This window comes from Sciurus vulgaris (assembly GCF_902686455.1).
Source record: "Sciurus vulgaris genome assembly, chromosome: 13".
In the NCBI taxonomy this organism is placed as follows: Eukaryota; Metazoa; Chordata; class Mammalia; order Rodentia; family Sciuridae; genus Sciurus; species Sciurus vulgaris.
Window position 1 is genome coordinate 80,424,471 of NC_136474.1, and position 19,029 is coordinate 80,443,499.

Sequence of the window (19,029 nt, forward strand, 5' to 3'; positions counted from 1 at the left end):
TAGAAATGATCAATTCCAAAAGATAAACACCTTCATAAAAATTAACCTATTGAACTTATCTATATAAATATCAATATAAGCCATTTACATAAGTCCAAAGTGTCATTTTTTTGAACTTTACAGAGAGGATATAACTAACTTAATCGGCCCTGGTACTTTACTGTTATTACAGCATTAAATATTTTAGACATTAAAAGGAACATGGGAAGACCCTGTCTTTATTTATGACAGTCATACATAAAAGGCTCTGGCCAAATGTACATTAACGACCATCCCTATAGACACTGCACAAACCCTGTCCTCAGACATTAGGACAACGATGGCAGAGTTTTCAACTCACGTTATCAACTGTTAATGGATTGCTAAGTGCTTACCTCTTAACACAACGTTGAGACTGGGAACAATTTGGGGCTTGATAACAAAGAGGACCAAAATGGATCATAAGAGGCCTATCATGAACACAAAAATATGGTATCCTGTGCTGCTATCCTTACCCTTAGCCATTTGCTGATTAACTATATACCGCAATATTTCACTTTAGCTTCTGTTACAGACAGGGTATTTCACTTTTTTTTCTCATCAGATATGCCCCCCATGTGAAATATAATAAGATACACAAATGAAATACTTTTGGTACGTCTGACAAAACAAGCAATAAACAGTATTGGTTTTCTAGAAAGTACTAATATAGCTTTGGTTAAAATGAGTGGTACCTTTGTCTCAAATGCTTATTCATCTAGAAAATTCAGTGTTATATATAAATGTTATACACATGTATAAATATACTATTTTAGGAGAAAACAGCATTTCATCCTGATATTTTAAATAAGGTCAGTTATGCATGTTTATTTATAATAGTAAAACTTCCCATAAGTGAAACACATTACAGTTACCTATAATTTTTCACTATTTACAATTTGAATTTTTATGGAATGTCTGTATATTGTAACCAAATGAATTATAGAAAAGTCACATAAACAATATAAACCTGATGTCCAATCCTTTACGAATATGAAATCATTTTTTACGGGTTTTCAAACTGTCAAGTATAAATAGGATGAGGTCAGTGATACTTAAGATGAGGCACTTTAACAATTACCCAAAAAGGTTGTGTACAAAAATGTAAAACAAAATTCTTGGTATTAATCTTATCTCTAATTTCAGGTGTGATTAATCTGAGATGGTCTATATTAGGAGTAACATAAATTTTATTCTTTGCCTTTCTGCCTCCACTTGACCCAAGGCAACAAAATTGCAAAATACATAAACTACAGACATCACTGTATTCACATACAAATGAACTGAACTAGTAACACTTGGGTTTCAGAAAGTGACCACTTCAACATTAAAACTTCCACATAAGTTTTCATAATCATATATAAATACATCTTCCAAGGGCAAACAGCATTTCTACTATAACTCTAGACAAGATTGCTTTCAAATGCATTAACTGAATCACACTTTATGTTTTAGTATTCTTAAAACATTAAATTTTAAAAATACTTAATATTTTTAAAATTAAATTTATCACTATTTCCCAGATTACAATTTTAAGATTAAAAAAAAAGAATAGATGTTATGTTGAACCAAACTTTTGCTAAAGATCTTTTAAACATAAACATTTGGTCAATTCATTTTCAACCTTAAATCATGTTATCTGTCTACCTATTACTGTATGTTTTGGTGATTCTGATAATAAATGCTGATTTACAAAGAATTATTGTTGTTTCATAAAATCATTGTACTGTATTTTTCCCAGATGTCTGAATTTAACATTCCTTTATTAATAAAGAAAATGAGTCTCAAAACTTAAAGTTCATCCAGAAGGGATTAAAATTTGGCATGGGAAAGAATATGTAGACCCATCAACTATTTTAGGTTAAGAGTAATTAAATTTCCTTAAGCCTGTTTATTTCTGGCAGTTTGTAATTTGAGTAATTTCTAGCCCAGATACCAAATATCCAAATGTCTTTTAATGAAAACAGGAGTCAATACTCATTTGAACATGGTTAGCTCTTCCAAGTCCATTATCAAAACTGCTTGTTCTATGTGCATGTGTACACCTGTACTCCTTGACTAAAGGAGTCTAAAGATAGAAATTAGCTTTCAATCAATATGCTATCAGACATTTAAGTCTCCTCTAAAATCAGAAGCTGGCTAATTTTCAAATAAAAGGAAGGAGAAAATACTTATGTAGACTGACAAAATTTAAGCTTGGCAAAAGTAATGACTTTTATTTACAATTGCATGTATCAAGATTACAACAGAAGACTAGTGATACCATCTGAACAAAAGCAATGATTTATTGGTAATGGCAATGAATGAAACACTGACAGTCTCTGGAGAGAATCAAGCAATTATCCAGGAGCTGCAAATCTGTTTGCAACAGGTCTTCCAGTATCTTTTGTACCTTAGTGGCTTTCTCCTTTTTTGCCAACTACCTAAAAAAACAAAAATAAAAAGTTCATATTTATAACTTACTAATCTACACATTTTTCCCCCCAAAAATACTAATGTGGTAACCATTGTTACACCTGGTATTAATTTTTATCCTTGAATTTCTGGGCATGCAGTATACTTTCACTGTGGAAGCAAACTGTGTCACCCCTTCCCCAGGCCACAAGGAATTAAAAATGAAACACATGCAGACTATTTTTGGTTTCCCACCCTGTTTTAAGAAAAAGTAATGTAATTTACCCACACAAGGTTGACAGTTTAGATAAGTTAATAAAAAAAGATGATGATATGGGTAAAACATATTTGGCATAGTATTTTTAGACAATCAGAAATCAAATGTCGATTACAAAATAATCTAGAATTAAAGAGTAGCTAAATTCATGTCTTTTCCTTCAATATGAGACATGCAATGACAACATGATTAAAAATGACTACTTTTTCCCAGTTTCAAAAATCAAACACACACCTTGGCTGCTACGAATTACTATAATAAAATGTAAAGAAATAAACTTTATGTCTGTCAGTGATTAGAAAAATCCTCTATTGTGGGTTTTAAAAAATGTCCTGGTCGCTATAAATGCATCATAAAAATGTGAAGGCAAACTTGTCTACCAACCATTCTAGGAAACAAATTCTCTGTGGGAGGATTCTAATAATAGTAATTTTCCTTGAATGTAGTTTATCATTAGTTAATATATTCTCATAGAAGAAATGCCTCTAAAGAAACCTACTTGCCAGATATTACATGTATATTTGTATAGAAAATGATCTTACATACACTTATACACTTTCATATTTTAAATGGATTCTTTTCCAAATGGTAGTGTATGTACAAAGCAAAACTCATAAAGGTCAATACATGTCTGGTCTAAAACAAAACAGCTGGGTCGATGTCATTCATGAAAGATTTAAAAATTCTTTCCACTGAATTCCCAATTGCATAATGCTGTTAATGTAGTCAGTCTATAGACAATCAGTCTAATTATTTTGAAGTAATTTTTCTCTGATTAAAAGAAAAAAAAAAAATGTTAGAAAAGCTCAACAAGCCAGAAAGATGATAAAAAGAATAGAGTCATAAATGAATGTGGGTAAGAGTAAGAAAGCCAAGATTAAAGAGACATTAACTAACACTAGAAAGAAGGGGAGGTGGAACTATCTGTATCATAAATGAATTTAAGCTGATAAAACACTGAAAGCATTATTGATCATTATATTACTTGGGAAATGCAAAACACAAAGCTATTAGATTAAGCAAAAGAAAACAAAAACTACTAATATTAAAAATTAAAAATTCAGCTGATGTGATACAGTAGAAGACACAAATCTGCATACTGTTTCACAGGTTGATAACTCTCAACTTGCCAATATGTATTCTCTGTAAAAAAGAAAAAATTCAACATTCCAGTATGGATTTTTACCCCAAATACAAAGCTCTTTTATTCTTGCTAAAGTCTTTATATCACACCTCAGACAAACAAAGTTTAGGTACATAAAAATTAGGTGTCAAAGACATTTATCCAGTAAAGAGTCCATTGATCTTCTATGTTAATATTTTAGCCCCACCTATCATTCAGTCCACGAGTCCTTGAGCTCACTTAGGTAGGCATAAGCAGAGAATCATCACCACAATCAATCATCAAAAAGACTTTGGGGCTAATGTTCCAATGAGAAAAGAAAACTAAATTCTCAACTAAAGCTCTACTATAAAAGAACTTATATTTAAGTGGCTCCTAAAAAATAAAACTTACAAAGTTTAGAATAGATTAAAACATTATTATCCAACTAATTTAATCTGAAAACATTCATAACAACTTAAGTTTTATTTCAATATTACTTCTTGAAATGAAGAACAAAATTAAAACTGAAACAGTAGAAAACAAAAACAAAACAAAAAGTCTGGTGAGCAACTGAGTATGGTAATTAAATTAAAGCACCTAGTTGCAAGCCCAAAACAAAATAAAAGGCCAACTGAGAAACACGGTTAGGATGAGATCTGAAGGAAGAGATGGTTGAGGAAATCTAGGTAACAAGAAGGCTGATCCAGATGACAGAAGCTGTAGAAATCTTGCAGCAACAATGGAGAGAACATGGGAAGGGTGAGAGCGGGTAGGTGCTAGATGAGCAGAGAAGCAAGGAGGGGAGTAGAGTGAGACAAGGTCAACCTTTATATTACTTCATTTAAAAAAAATCTTCTGGTTTTAGTTCATTTGAGTTGGATTAAAAAAGCTGAAAAATAAACAGATAGAAATGTTACAAAAATAGCTGATATGGTGAATGGCCAGTTTAGAAAATTCTATTTTTATTACAGTGATAAAAATCTGCTCAGTTTTTTACATGCGCCTCAATTCTGAAGCAGAAGCCTCCACAATTTTCTCATTTTTATACACTTATATTTTAATATTAAAATAAAGCAATCTGTGTAAAGAGCATATTTTAGCAAAGAAAACATCCACTTCCAATTAAGATGGAAAGCTTTTCATGCTGCAACACAAGGATACATTTACAACAAATAGCCAAAGTATATATTGTATTTTGTGTATGATGCCTGTAAAAGCCTAAAACAGATAAGTGGAAGGTGTAGTCTAGTCTAGCAAATCTTAAAAGAATAACCTCACAAAGTTGTGATTGCATGCAAGGTGGTCTAAGATTTCTAGCCACACCCAAGATTCATCAGCATTACCTTAGCTTCTGTCATCTTAGTGACATAAGGGGAACATCAGTGACATTTCTCTGAAAACTAAAATTATCTACAAATAACTCACACACATAAAAATGTAAACTGAAAATGCTAAACACTTCTTTATCATTCATTAAACCATTTTATATAGCTTTTCACTACAAAGAGGATATCAAAACTTTCTTCCCTGTGCCTATAAAATGCATGCCAAATCTATTTTGAAATTTTAAATTTTAATTACAATGCATAATCCCTTTTAATTTCAGACTGACAAGTAAAGGGAAAGAAGTGTCATACTTGACTTGTCCTTGAATGACTCCTGCACCTTCCCACTTTCACATCCAATTCTCCACTTTTCCACTCTAAGGTGCCCATTATTATCTTTTTCTCTACCCAAATTCTACTTCCAAATTTTTGTTCAAATAGCTCTTTCTTCAAAGTATTTTCATACTTTCTCAGTGATGGTTTGGAAGAAGGATACGTCACAGGACTAAGAATGTAGGAGGATACTTTATGGAGGAAGAGACCCTTGAATAAAATTTTGATTAACTTTCTATATGTCTGTGAATTATTCTACAAGAAGATAATCTCTCTGTAGACAGGGACGCTGACTGAACTAGTATAGTACTACAGGGACAAAAGTACTAACCTATATATTATTTCCTTCACTGAAAAACAGACTCATTTATAATTTTTAATAATCATCTCCATTCAAGGACAAAATAGGTCAAATTCAATTAAACTTTAAACTGTCTGATTCTTTTACTTCATTGAAGCATTGGCTTCATATAATATAAAAACAATGAAACACTAGCTTACTTTTGAGGAATAATCCTACAAGGCAATGAATGACTACATGCAGAACAAATCTCATCCAGAAACTATTACGAGGAAATACAATGTAATATTAATAAGAAAAAATCATTTAACCATTCATCAGACTTAAAAAGGAAGGGGTTAAGAAGCCCAGAACATCCATGAAGGAGATACATTATAGTATTCAAATTAACTCTCCTACCAGTTATCAAAATGTGGCCCAGCCTGGGCTTCGGGATATCCTTTCAGAAAGTCTGTGAGGTCAAAACTACTTACAGTGAAGAAAATCACATAAATTATAAAATGCTCCTCTTCTTATTAAATTTGGTTTCCTTTTGGAAAAAGTTATCCCTTTGAATTAAAATATATTGTTTAATTAATATAATGGGTTTATTAGTTAGAAATAAATATTTTTTAAGTTCCCAGTCTTAACTTCTAAGAAAAATACGGCCTACATAAACAAAAGTTCTTGGTCCTCGATCATATTTGACAGTTTAAAGGGAACCTAAAACCAAAGAGTTTGAGAACTTTTGACATTTAAACAATGTCAAAAAGGTTAAATTGGACAAATGACTGCTATAAACATGAATACTCTCAAGCAAAAAAAAAATTTCCAATTCCCATGCTAATGACAGCCCCAAAAAGGGAAGTTTGGCAGTTAAAAAGGAGAAAAGACTAGGCTGGAAGTGATAGGAGGGAGTATGTAAAAAACAAAAAAGGCAGAGACAGATGCTTAGATGAACAATGATGAATGCAAATCAGAAAAACTGTAACCGAATGGCAGGTGGTAAGAAGACCTGGTAACTACCTGTAGAGGAAAAACATGGAAACCAATATAAACTGAGGCAAAAAACAGGAAACTAGAACTAAAATAGTGGTAGGAGAAAAGACTGCTTACAGTAATAGATGGTGGAAAAGAACAAAGCTAATGAAAAACTGTGCAAGGCACTGTTAAAGCCAAGTCCAATGGCGTTTAATTCAAATGGGCAAAGCAGCAAAGCAAGAAGCCCAAATGTCTTTGTTGCTCACACATTTCCCCAGGAAAATATTTCTCGTATAGTAAAAATGTAGATATTTAATCTCTGCTTCTTCTAATCTAGCATTATACATATATTAAATATCCACACATGACAGGTCTATGTACATAATTATCCCTATAGCTCCCCAAACGTTAGTAAGTTATGAGAAAGGAAGAGAGAAGTTGAAAAATGATCAGTTAAGGTATCTACTGATGAGGTTTTCAGTTTTGTAAAAACAAAAATTTTATTATAAGACCATGCACTGTTACACAATTCAATTACTTCTGTAACTGAAATAAAATCAGATAAGTAGATACCCCCCAAAAGAATATAGCTCCAATTCCCCAACACATCTCCTTCTCCAGAACATAGCCCTAGGGAAACTTTCTCATGTCCTAGTGTGGCTGCCAGATACAGCTACAAGAAACACTGTGATACATTATCTCCTGTGCTGCTACACTCCTTTTAGATGGATATCTCAAAATGTGATTAAACTGTTCTACTTTAACCTTACAAAACTCCGGGACATATGATTTTGGATTTTTATAGTCAAAAAAAGTATGACTACCGATATATATGAAATTATTCCTTTAAAACTATATTATTCCAATTATCATTTAAGCAAACTTACTCGTTTGAAGTCATTCATATTTGTTGCCTGGACTGGAGTACCAATAAAAGTAAAATATGAAATTCTTGTTGTTTCTTCTTCACCCTGATTAGACTGAACAAATATCTGCCAAAAATTAACAAAAAATTATCACATTTATAATTGTAGCCTATTTTTAAATGAACATGCTTTAAGTTTAATAGATTTCCTTAGATTACTAATAAAAGTACCCTCCATTCTTTTTAAGGATTAATCTAAATTACATAACAGACTAACAGTCCTAAAGGTCTGTTAATTCCATAATTTGCCCTGCTATTCTCACCTTCTCCAGGGATGTCATGGCAAGACACCCATATACACAATTTCATGGTAATTTAGTGTGATGGTAAGGAGGAGTCATAATTAAATTCTTTACAGAAAATGTTGAAAAGAGTATGAGATTCATGATTATAATAAGATAGACTGCTGTTGATTATTTTATTAAAATCATAGTTTGTCACTGAGAACAATTCTGCAGTTATATTCTTTGTGGTATTCATGCATCCATTCTATTTCCTAGAATATTAAAAGAAAAAATAGTATTGAAAATCAGTTCCTAAAACTATACTCTGTCCTCCATGTTTTTAGGCTTCACGTTTTGTATTTTGTATTTTAAAACTGCTCAGTGTAGGGTTTTGTTTTTGCAGTGCTGAAGATCAACTCAGGGCTCTTACAGATTCTAGGTAAATGCTCTGTCACTGGACTATATCCCCAGCCTTACTTGTTCTATTTTTAAAACAATATACTCTAGATACTGTCTACTTAAAAATATTGCCTTTCTTGATCTGGATGACATATTTCTTTCATTCCATGACAGTACTCATTGTCTGTATCTTACTGTTGTTTTTATAGGCAACCATAGATCCATAACAAAATGAGTTTATCATCAAAGACTATTACCAGTTCACAGTTTATTTATACATAATGAATTTGGTTTCTGAATATAGCACAACTATTTCTTGTTTTTAAAATTCATCTGCTTTCTCTGATTAGACTCCTATCAAAAATATTATTTTAATTCCAGTTTTATCAACAAAAAAGTGGTTAGGCATGCCTTTTATTTCTTCATTTAAGTCACTAAACTTTTGATCACAGTACATAAAAAGTCTTCAGCCTATTAAAAGATAATGATCATCAGTGACTCCCAATGACAGATTACTTCGGAATCTCTGAGTCTAAGGTTTTTTTGTTTTTTTTTTTTTTCCCCAATAAACAAATACCTTCCTCCCCACTGGTAAGTAAAACAAAAAAGTTTTATTAATTGGAGATATGTTACATATATGAGAAAAATCAGGAAAGTATTTGATAACGAATACTTGAAGATTAATATAACCAATTTCTTCAATCTCATTTGGATACAATATTTCAAATACTTAAAACCTCTGCATGATTATGTCTTCACATTATAACCATGCAAACTGTAAAACTTTATTAAAAACCTGCTTAAGAAAAAAGACAACTCATATTATAGCATTCTTCTTTAAAAAAAAGTACTAGGGAGTGAACCCAAGGGTGCTTTACCACTGATCTACATATCCCTAAGTTCTAAATATTTTTAATTTTGAGACAGAGGCTTTCTAAGTTGTTGAAGACCTCAAACTTGCCATCCTTTTGCCTCAGGCTCCAGAGTTGTCAGAATTATAGGCATGTATCACCACACCAGACTAGTGTAGACTAATCTTTGCAGAGTTTGGTTTAAGTGTCAGCATATGAACCAATGAAATTTAAAAAAGGGATGAGGAGAGGGATTGTCTAGTCCTTTCTTGCTGCTATAACAAAATACCTCAGACTGGGTAATTTATAAGAAATATATGCTTAATGCTCACAGTTATGGAGGGAGGGAAATCCAAAATCAAGATGCTAACAGCTTTGGTGTCTAGACTATACTTCCAAGCTGATACCTTATTATTGCATCTCACAGAGGAAAGGAATATGTTTTCCCATAAGGTAGAAGATACAGAAAAGCAAAAAGCTACAACAGTCTTCCAATGTACAAAAATAAAATTATTCCATTAAAACGAAGATATTTTATGAGTCTGGTATGCCTAGTTCTCAATGACTTTGTGCTGGTTTCTCCTTTCTTTTTCTAAATATCCTTCTGCTTTCTTTTCTAACTCTTCTATCTCCCAAAGGATGGGGAGGGGCTGGTGGAAGGTAATGTGGTTAATACTAAATTCTCAAAAGCAATTAAAAACTGATAAAAAAGCAGCTGAAATTTTTATAAGTGGCACACATGTTTTTTAAAATCAACATTTATCACTTAAAATCATCTCAGGCACTATAATATTCAGATATACCTTAGGCCATTTTATAAAATGTAAGATTATGCTTTCAAATAGTTATTTTTAGCTAGGTACAGTGGTGCACACCTGTAATCCCAGCAACCTGAGAGGCTGAGTCAGGAGGATCACAAGCTTGAGGCTAGCCTGGCAACTTAGCAAGACTGTGTCTCAAAATTAAAAATAAAAAGGATGTGGCTCAGTGGTAAAGCACTCTGTTCAATTCCCAGTACTGCTCCCCACCCCAAGAAAAGTTATTTTTACTGATACCATGACCACTGCACTACTAAAACTCTGTATTCTAGAAAAGTAAATAGGGTTCCAGAAATGTATCACAATTCATCACCAGGTATGAAAGCTAAAGTACAAATATCTCTAATTCAAGTATAAATGTTGTAGAATAAAATTTTTAACAGAAGTTGATGTATATATGCACACATAATTAAACTGACAAACCCACAAATATTTAAAACTCAATCTGTCCTTTTTTCTTTAGGGTACACAGTCAAATTAAAAAGAAACTTTAATTAACCCATTTTTATTCATTTCAAATTGCCAAACACTACTTTAAAGGATCATTTAGAATCATCTAGAATACTGAGGGTAGGTAGCATTGTTACCAAAAACCTGTTAAATATATCCTAACGAAATACTACTTACAGTTACACTGTTAACATTCTGAAACTTAACATAACGAAGTGGAACAATGCCATCTTCTTTGATATCATCCTCTGTCAGCTCCAGAGCTTGAGTTGGTTCACTTCTTTCTGCCTCTTCAAAATCCATAGATCGGGGTAGGTTGATAAAAATTTTTACGTATTTAGGACCCTGACCTATAAAATGGTAGAATAAAGTGAAATGCTAAAAATTGTGATCATACTGTACTTTCTATCAGTACAATCACAATATACATACAGAGACAGACACACACACACAGGGCACAGGCACCTATGCACATACCCACATTTACCTTTATCAGAATTCCACCATTATGAGTTACAGAAGTCTGAGTATTTTGACAATCCCTCCCTCTGCAATACCTATTTACTGATACCTTCTTGGCCTAGCTAGCACTACTACAGTAAATACTAGGGATACAAGATTAAACTACATACATGAATGTACATATACGTGTACACATACAAGTCTTTAACTACAAAGACATACTATGATAAATGTAACACCACTAGTGAGGCGGTATAAAGAAGGTGGCAATGGATTCTGACAGCACAAGCAGGTTAAAAAACCTTCGTAAAAGAAATAGTTTTTGAGGTAGTCTCATAGTTACCAACAACTGGTATATTTTGTCCTTTAGGAGGGAAGTATTATCAGTGACAGCATTTAGCCAAAATGGAATGAATCATAAAAACTGTCGAATTCCACCTTAGGCACTGGATTAGGAATGTGCTCATGGTAAGATCACAAGTACAGAATGTCTTAATCTCTTTCACTTCAGATCCATATTTGGATCTTTTAAGATCCATATTTGTGGCTAACTAAGGAATAAAGAGAGATTTCTATAATATTTGCTCATAAATATTTGTAATAAAAGTATAATTTTATAGATGACAAATTATTAACATTTAAAAATTTAGAATCACACAAGATAAGTAAATACTATCTGATAAATGGGAGGCCTTAGCTATTTATTTCAATCAACTGAACAAATCAATAAACCTTTGGTCCCCATTCCCCTAGGTTCCCCATCCCCCACTAAAAAAAAAAAAAAATCATCAGTAACAGAAAAAAAGGAAAGGGTGGGCAAGGAAAATGCTTTGTTTTACAAAAGTGAAACACCAAGTCTGTGCAACCATGTTGACAGACACTACTAACAAGGTACAAACAGAAAGATCTGAAGTCTCAGTTTTAGGAGGGGCTTGATATCAATCTCACCTAGTTTTGACTCTAAAAAACAGCCACTAAGAGTATAAAGTTGGAAAGAAGGGTTTAGTAGTCTGTAAACTAATGGGAAACAAATTTTAAAATATAAAAGTTTAGAAATAAAAGTTCTATTTATTTCTTAATTCAAGACCCTATAATTCCACATTATTTGCCCATTCATTTATATTCTTCCAAAAACAATTCCACTCTTTCTCAAGACAAGGAATATATATCTCAACGTAATAAAAAGTTTTAAATATGTGCTAACAAGTGTAGGAAAGCAGGTTAGTTTGAAGAAAAACTGTCCTTTACTCACCATTATCAGGCCCTTGAAATTTCATGGAATAAAGCTTAACAGGTTGATTGAATGCGACAGTAATAAGCAACTGTGGGGAAAACAGTTTCATTATAAAAGGGCTCTTGAACACCTTGAATACACAAAATACCTAAGCAGAATAAAAATAACAGAAACAGAAAACACGTAGTTCATCTAACAAAACCTATGCAATATGGAAAATCAGTAAGTTGAAAGAAACTTGATTAGAATGACATTTGAGAAATACCACCATAAATTATTTATGTAAGGGGATGGTAAAAAAATTAATGAAGTAAATTTTCTAAAATTATGCATTAAAACCTATGGTCTTGTGAACTAAAAACTGGCAGGTAATCTGCTTTCCAACAAATCAAACAAAATTCACCCCAAAATTAAAATAAAACTTGAACTATATATATTAGTATGTAGTATACAGCTTTTCTAAGATGACAATTTGGAGGCAGTGCATGGACTATACAGAGAAACTAGCCCTCATATGGACTCCTACCCAAAACTCAAAAGAATAGGGCTCGAGGCCTAGGGCATGTGCTTGGCATGCATGAGACCCTGGGTCCAATCCTCAGAAACAGGACTTCTATAGCTCAACAGTATGCCATCAAACCTCCATCTTAAAAGTTATTTAACTAAATCTGGAAGGCCATATAAGAGAACTAGGGTACAAAACACTGCTAGGATGCCTAAGTCTAAGAATATCTGAGTCATTCATTCAACTTTTCTTCCAGTCATAATTGTGTCTAACATAAGTACCTAAGTTTCTACCCTGGAAGAAAAATGTTTCCCTGGCAGAAAATTTCAGAGAGGTGGTAGATAGTCCTACTAATATATATCATGACACACTACCATTCACAAGGAACAAAATATGAATGGTACTCTCAAAGCTGTATAAGGCATCCCTGGTTAGAAGAAATATAAGGTTTAGATTTATAATTTCAGAATCATATTGTGGTCTAAGAAAATAACTAGGCTATTTCCTTTGGTTATACCACCACTTTTTGTTTTACCCATAATGTGTCAAAAAATAGAAAGCATGACATGTTTAGAGAACTGAGCTACAAATGAAGAGCAGGATATTAGAACAAAAAGTCAGAAACACATTAAGCCAGCAACATATCTTCTTGAAGCCAGTGAATGATCTCATAACACTTGAAACAAAGAGAAACATGCAGATCTGTACTTCAAAAAGTAACATTTGTGAGCATGTACAAGATAAACTACAATGAGGACAAATCAGAGACAATGGAATAGAAAGTAAATTAAAGAAAATAATATTCAGATAAAGTTAAAAATGGCTTGATGAAGGCGGTTACATCCTACCTCTTCAGGGACAAGGACGCTGCAGGGGCACAAAGAAAAAAAAAACAGTACAGGTTTATATGTGGGATTAAGGAGCTAGCCTCATAGGGAGTGTTAATCTAATTATTCTCTATTCCTCAGACATAAACTCATCTAGGTGGGATGTACAGAAGACAGATGAAGGATAAACAAAAGGACCAAAGAGTGGTGATGTCCCAATTCAACAGTGGGAGCAATCCAAGAATTCTGTAATTTTTCTTAATATGCCTGGCAGCTTGCATAGAAGAAAAAAGGTGGGTCTGAATGGTCAAAGGATCAGAGTCAAAGAAACTAAAAGCTATCAAAAGGAAAGGAAGAAGTGATCATCTGGGAGAGAGAGAGAGATAAGCCATGAGATGGGCACATGATAAAGAAATGAGAGTAGGCATACTGATGATCCCTATAACTTGTCAAGCATTCAATTACCTGTTCATCACAGTCAGATTCCAAGAAGGTCATGTCTTTTCGTAAACAGTTGTCAAAACCATGCTCATCACTTTCATTAAGACATTCACAACCAGCCTTGTTAATAAATGGCATTAAATCCATCTGAAAAACATTAAATCAAGACCTTATATAAAGCGTTTGTGTTTGGTATAGAAAGGTTAAATTTTAAATCTCTGATTCTCTATAGACTAAGCAATTTTAAAGAAAACATTTGTTTAAAAGCTTATAATGGTCTTTTCATTTGAATTTCTGATTGAGCTCTCCCACTAATTATTAAAGCCAAATCCGTTTTCAACTTGATAAGATCTCAGAAACTGTCTTTAACAATAGAATTATAAAAAATTGATTTATACTTTATAAATAACTGCTTTACAGTATATGTATGTGCAAATTAAAATACCTGTAAGATTCGAAGATAGTCTATCTCCCTATTCTAATGGCTCTGGATTCTTTAAACCTATACCCATAACAAAGTTAAATTTAGTATAAGTAACCAATAGGGATTTACATATTTTTATTATAGAAAATTTTCAATGTATACAAATAGAATAATATAGTAAACTTCATTTATTTATCATGTTCTGCTATGAAAACCATCAACACATGGCAATTCTTGTTTCACCTCTACCCCACCCCCACAACCTACACCTCCTCCCAATTATTTTGAAGCAAGTCCTAGAAATCTTTTCATTTCATTCATGAACATTTCAGTGTTTCTGAAGAGAGGTTTTCTAAGAGATAAGTACTGTTTAAAAACACATACTTTAGTATTTAATATCAGTGTTCCAATTTCCTCAGCTGTTCATAATATGTTCTAGAGTTGATGTATTAAACTCAGAATATGGATTCCAAAAAGTATAAACATGGTTTTTGGTTAATATGTCTCTTAAATCTCTTTTAATCTATAGCCATTAAGCCCACAGATCTCTTACTACTGTGGATTCTGTGCCTGGTTCCTTGTGGTGTCAGTCAGCATATTCCCATCTCACGGATATTATATTGATCAACACTTTCATATTTTCAACACAACACCAAAGAGTTACGGTGACAGGTCATGCTTATCTTCTTTCTGCCTCTAGCTGTAATGCTTCCACCTTTTCCCCATTAAGATTTGATTCAATACTTCAGGAATAAATGGGTTACTGAATTTTGTCAAATACCTTTCCTCCATATTTGGAAACTGTGATTTTTCTTCTTAGATCTATTAATATGACAAATTATAGTTTGTTGCATACTTGAAATAAACTCAATTGTGTTCATGATAGTATTTTTTAGTTCTAATAATAGATTAAGTTAGATTTTGTTTACTAACATTTAAAATTTTGAAAATATTCATCACTGAAACTGGTCTGTGGCTAAAGATTTGGCAACATTCATTTGTGAAGTTATATGGGCCTTTACAGAAAATATATTTTACTATTTCCTTTTTCTCTATGCTAATTGGTCTATTTAGGTGTTCTGTTAAATAGTGGAGCGGATTTTGGCAAACTACGTCTTTGTAGAAATGTGTCCATTTCATTTACTACAAGGACTATTTTTAAAGTTTACCAAATATTATAGATTATCAGTTACTTGTTCAGCTTTCCATTACAAAGGACCTTCTTCATATTGTGAGGATGTATGCATATATATTTGAAAGACTATATACATGGAAATACACATTTATACATATATATACTATATAGTTTTGAAAAAATAAAAATATTTTCATAAACCAAGTAAATATCAAAATGGTTTTAATTCACTTGTATAAACTCCTATTCATTCACTGAATACCTAAATGCTTTCCAAGTCAAAATATTATATTAAATATTTTACTCAAGGTAACATATTATAGCCAATTCAAAAACATGTTAAGGGGAAAAGGAAGGCTGCAGAGCAAAGTTTTATTATAGTAAAATTATTCTTAACTTCATGAACATTTGTCTGGAAAAGGGTAGTTCTGGCAAAATCTTTTAAATGCTATGTTTTCCATGTCTACCTACATGCCACTAGGATTAAAACCTTAAGCATGAAGACAAACGATGCAATCATACTTTTAATACCTTAAATGTTCCTAAAATTGGGGAATTCTTTAATGACTTTTATTTTGATTTACTGTGGGGCACACAAAATAAATACTACATGTAAATACCTGAATTTGGGGATGTGGCTCAGTGGTACAGTGCTAGTGCTATGCCTAGCATGCACGGGGCACTGGGTTGGATCCCTAGAACCAAAACAAGGGGAAATACCTGCATTAAAGTGTTTTCTTATGTAACAGTATCTGGGACAAGGCAGCATTATATAAGCAGATATGACATAATTGCAAAATGATATTCTGAAAATATGCAATAAAAAAGAAATATCTAACTGTATGATTAACTTGCCAATATGAGGACATAATGAGAAAACCAGATAAATCCAGACCAAGGGATAGTCTATAAGATAGTCTACTCTCAAACTGTCAAATACACATAAACCACATGTGGCAATATAAAATTATTTAGATAAAATTAGAAATTCATTTCTTCAGTTACATAAGTGAATGTTCAATGTACACATATGCCTAGTAGTTACTGTATGATTAGAATGATGTTGATTTAGAATTTTTTTTGTTTTTTGGTGGTGCTGGGGATAGAACCAAGGGCCTTGTGCATGCAAGGCAAGCACTCTACCAACTGAGCTATATCCCCAGCCTGATTTAGAATTTTAAAATATGCGATCATGAAAGAGGAAAAAAATAGGAAAAAGTTTCTAGACTAAAGAACACCAGAGAACTGACAAATGCAATTCATGACCCTTAATTTAATCCTAGATTGGGAAAAAAGGACATTTTGGGGATTATTAAGGAAATCTGAATGTAAGAAATTAGAGCTATTGCATCAATATTAAATGTCTTAGAAGTGATTATGGTATCATGGTTATACAGGAAAAATGACCTTGTCCTTAGGAGCTATATGTTAAAATATTTAAGGGATAACTTATTTATATAGAATTCTCCAAAAACTGAAAGTGGATAGTGAGGTAGAACAAAATATTTACAATTGGCAAACACAGATGAAGGGTGTACATGTAATCTATCGTACTAATCTAAACTTTTTAAAAGAAATGTCAGTCTTTTTAAGGAAGGGAGAAAATCCAATATAAGACACACAGGAAAATCATAAAAATCTTTTCACATTTTTGGCTCAATAAAGCTTTGTCTACTTACTATATAAATTAGGGTTAAATAAATTTGATTTCACTTAGATGACTGTGACAAATTTGCATGTCAAAATCTCTGAACAAATTAAGTAATCAAAAGTCCCACAATACTGAAATACACTAACATACCTAAAGATTCAGACAGAATACAATGCGGCGCGCAAGCTCCACTCAAGAGTGCCTAGCATTTGAACTTCTGAAGAGAGGAAGACCTATCAGAGAGCACGAAGGGGATTATCTGAAGCTATACCGTCTACCACCTACTCTTAGGAAATGTGGCAGAAACAAGATAGAAGGCTTTAAATTTTTGTATACGTCAGAAAACAATTTTAAGAACTAAAAGTTATTATTCACAATAACATTTCTTATATCTGATTAAGAATGTATTAAGATTTTTAGCTTTTGGGTATCATACCTATATCTTTGCATGCCTCTACACCCAAAAGAAACACGTGTAATTTCTCTTTTAAAATTATAGTGAATTACATTTGTTCAGTCAATTTTTAAAAAAATTCTTCATACCCTTTTAACTCTGGCTTCTGTCAAATCAAGAGTTTCAAAATAGAGCTGGGGAGGTAGCTCAGTTGTTAGAGGACTGGCCTAGCATGGACAAAGTTCTGGGTTCAATCCCCAGTACCACATATAATAAATATTTAAGTACCACATGTAATAAGTACTTAAATATGCTTTTAAAAAGCTTCAAAATAGAATATATAAAATCAATAACTGTGAATCTTCTAAGTGTTAGAACATAATGATGAAAACTATTCCAACTCACAATTTTACATAAAAATCCTGTCAATATTTAAATCTACTTAAGATGCAGGTTTTTATTCAGTGACTCTTATTCTCATTAATTTCCTATTTGTGTGGTAAGAACATTCCTGGGAACATATTACTAGCTTTAAATATCTAATAAACTTATAGGACCTAAATAGTTCAAAACAATGTTCTGAGTGATCCCTGATAGAAAAAGATATATATATATATATATATATAAATATATATATATAAATAGCTTTGCACATTTTATCCATAATATTTGCATAAAAACTAAATTTATATTACTTAAAACTTCATCCCCCCCGGCCATTTAGTTCCTACCTGAGGACAAAACACTGATATCATACTTGGTTGATGTGTATCCCTATAGCTAAACAGCAGGACTGTCATGTTCTTAAGACTTTTTTCATGCTAAGAGTAATACTCTTAGTAATAAAGGAAAAAAAAAATACAAAAATACCAAAAGTTTACAAGTAAGCGATTTCCAAAATTTTTCAAAAAGGTGCCACTGACACCATGCTCAACAGGCTACAACCTTTTGTTAGGCATCTACTAAAAAGGGTTTACAAATGTAAATATGTATCTCCTGCAGAGGTACCTGAAACATTCCCCCAAAATGAAAGCATCAAAAGAATTAAGATCTCTGTTCTAACTCTGAAAACTGCCAGCTAACAAAGACAGCTGACCTAATCTCATTTACACTAACCAATCCTTTGTACTTTTTACTTCTGACCCTAAGACCCTATGCTCCTTCCCTTTAAAACATCTGAATCAGAATGGAGCTCAGCTCTCTTCCTCCCTGCTCAGCATTTTTCTAATAATTTGCTTCTTTCTAACTGTTATGTAAGATGTTTCACAGACCATGGGCTCTGTAATACACAAATTCTGCCCCAGAGATGATCCCAAGCTATAAAGAACTTAAAAAGTCTCAGGCCAAAAGAATCTTAGATAAAGAACCAGGAACTACACAGACAAAAACAAAACTGAGGAGTGCTGATGATGAAATTAAAACATTAGACTCCAGTAACTCTGCTAGAGATAAAGCTTATGAAATGTGGATCCAGATAGAAACAATTTCCTAAGTTTCTTCAGGAACTTGGAGGCAGCTTTTATTTAGCTTAAAACAATTTAAACCACTGACCTCTCACTTGAGCCAGTGCAACTGT

The 19,029-nt window shown here is 32.5% G+C and overlaps 1 protein-coding gene across 3 annotated transcripts in view; it reads right to left on the minus strand.

The window, feature by feature from the left end:
* Positions 1–319: 319 nt before the first annotated feature.
* Positions 320–19,029, minus strand: part of TXNL1 (thioredoxin like 1) — a 32,867-nt gene continuing 14,157 nt past the window's right edge. The window contains exons 4-9 of one of the 3 annotated variants that reach the window (XM_079109205.1): positions 13,874–13,996; positions 12,095–12,164; positions 10,558–10,730; positions 7,601–7,705; positions 3,790–3,832; positions 320–2,441 (exon numbers count right to left, since the gene is read on the minus strand). In XM_079109205.1, the coding sequence (XP_078965331.1) occupies positions 3,794–3,832; positions 7,601–7,705; positions 10,558–10,730; positions 12,095–12,164; positions 13,874–13,996 (510 nt within the window). In that variant the 3' untranslated portion in view covers positions 320–2,441; positions 3,790–3,793. The other 2 variants (XM_079109206.1, XM_079109207.1) reach the window with 2 other exon arrangements.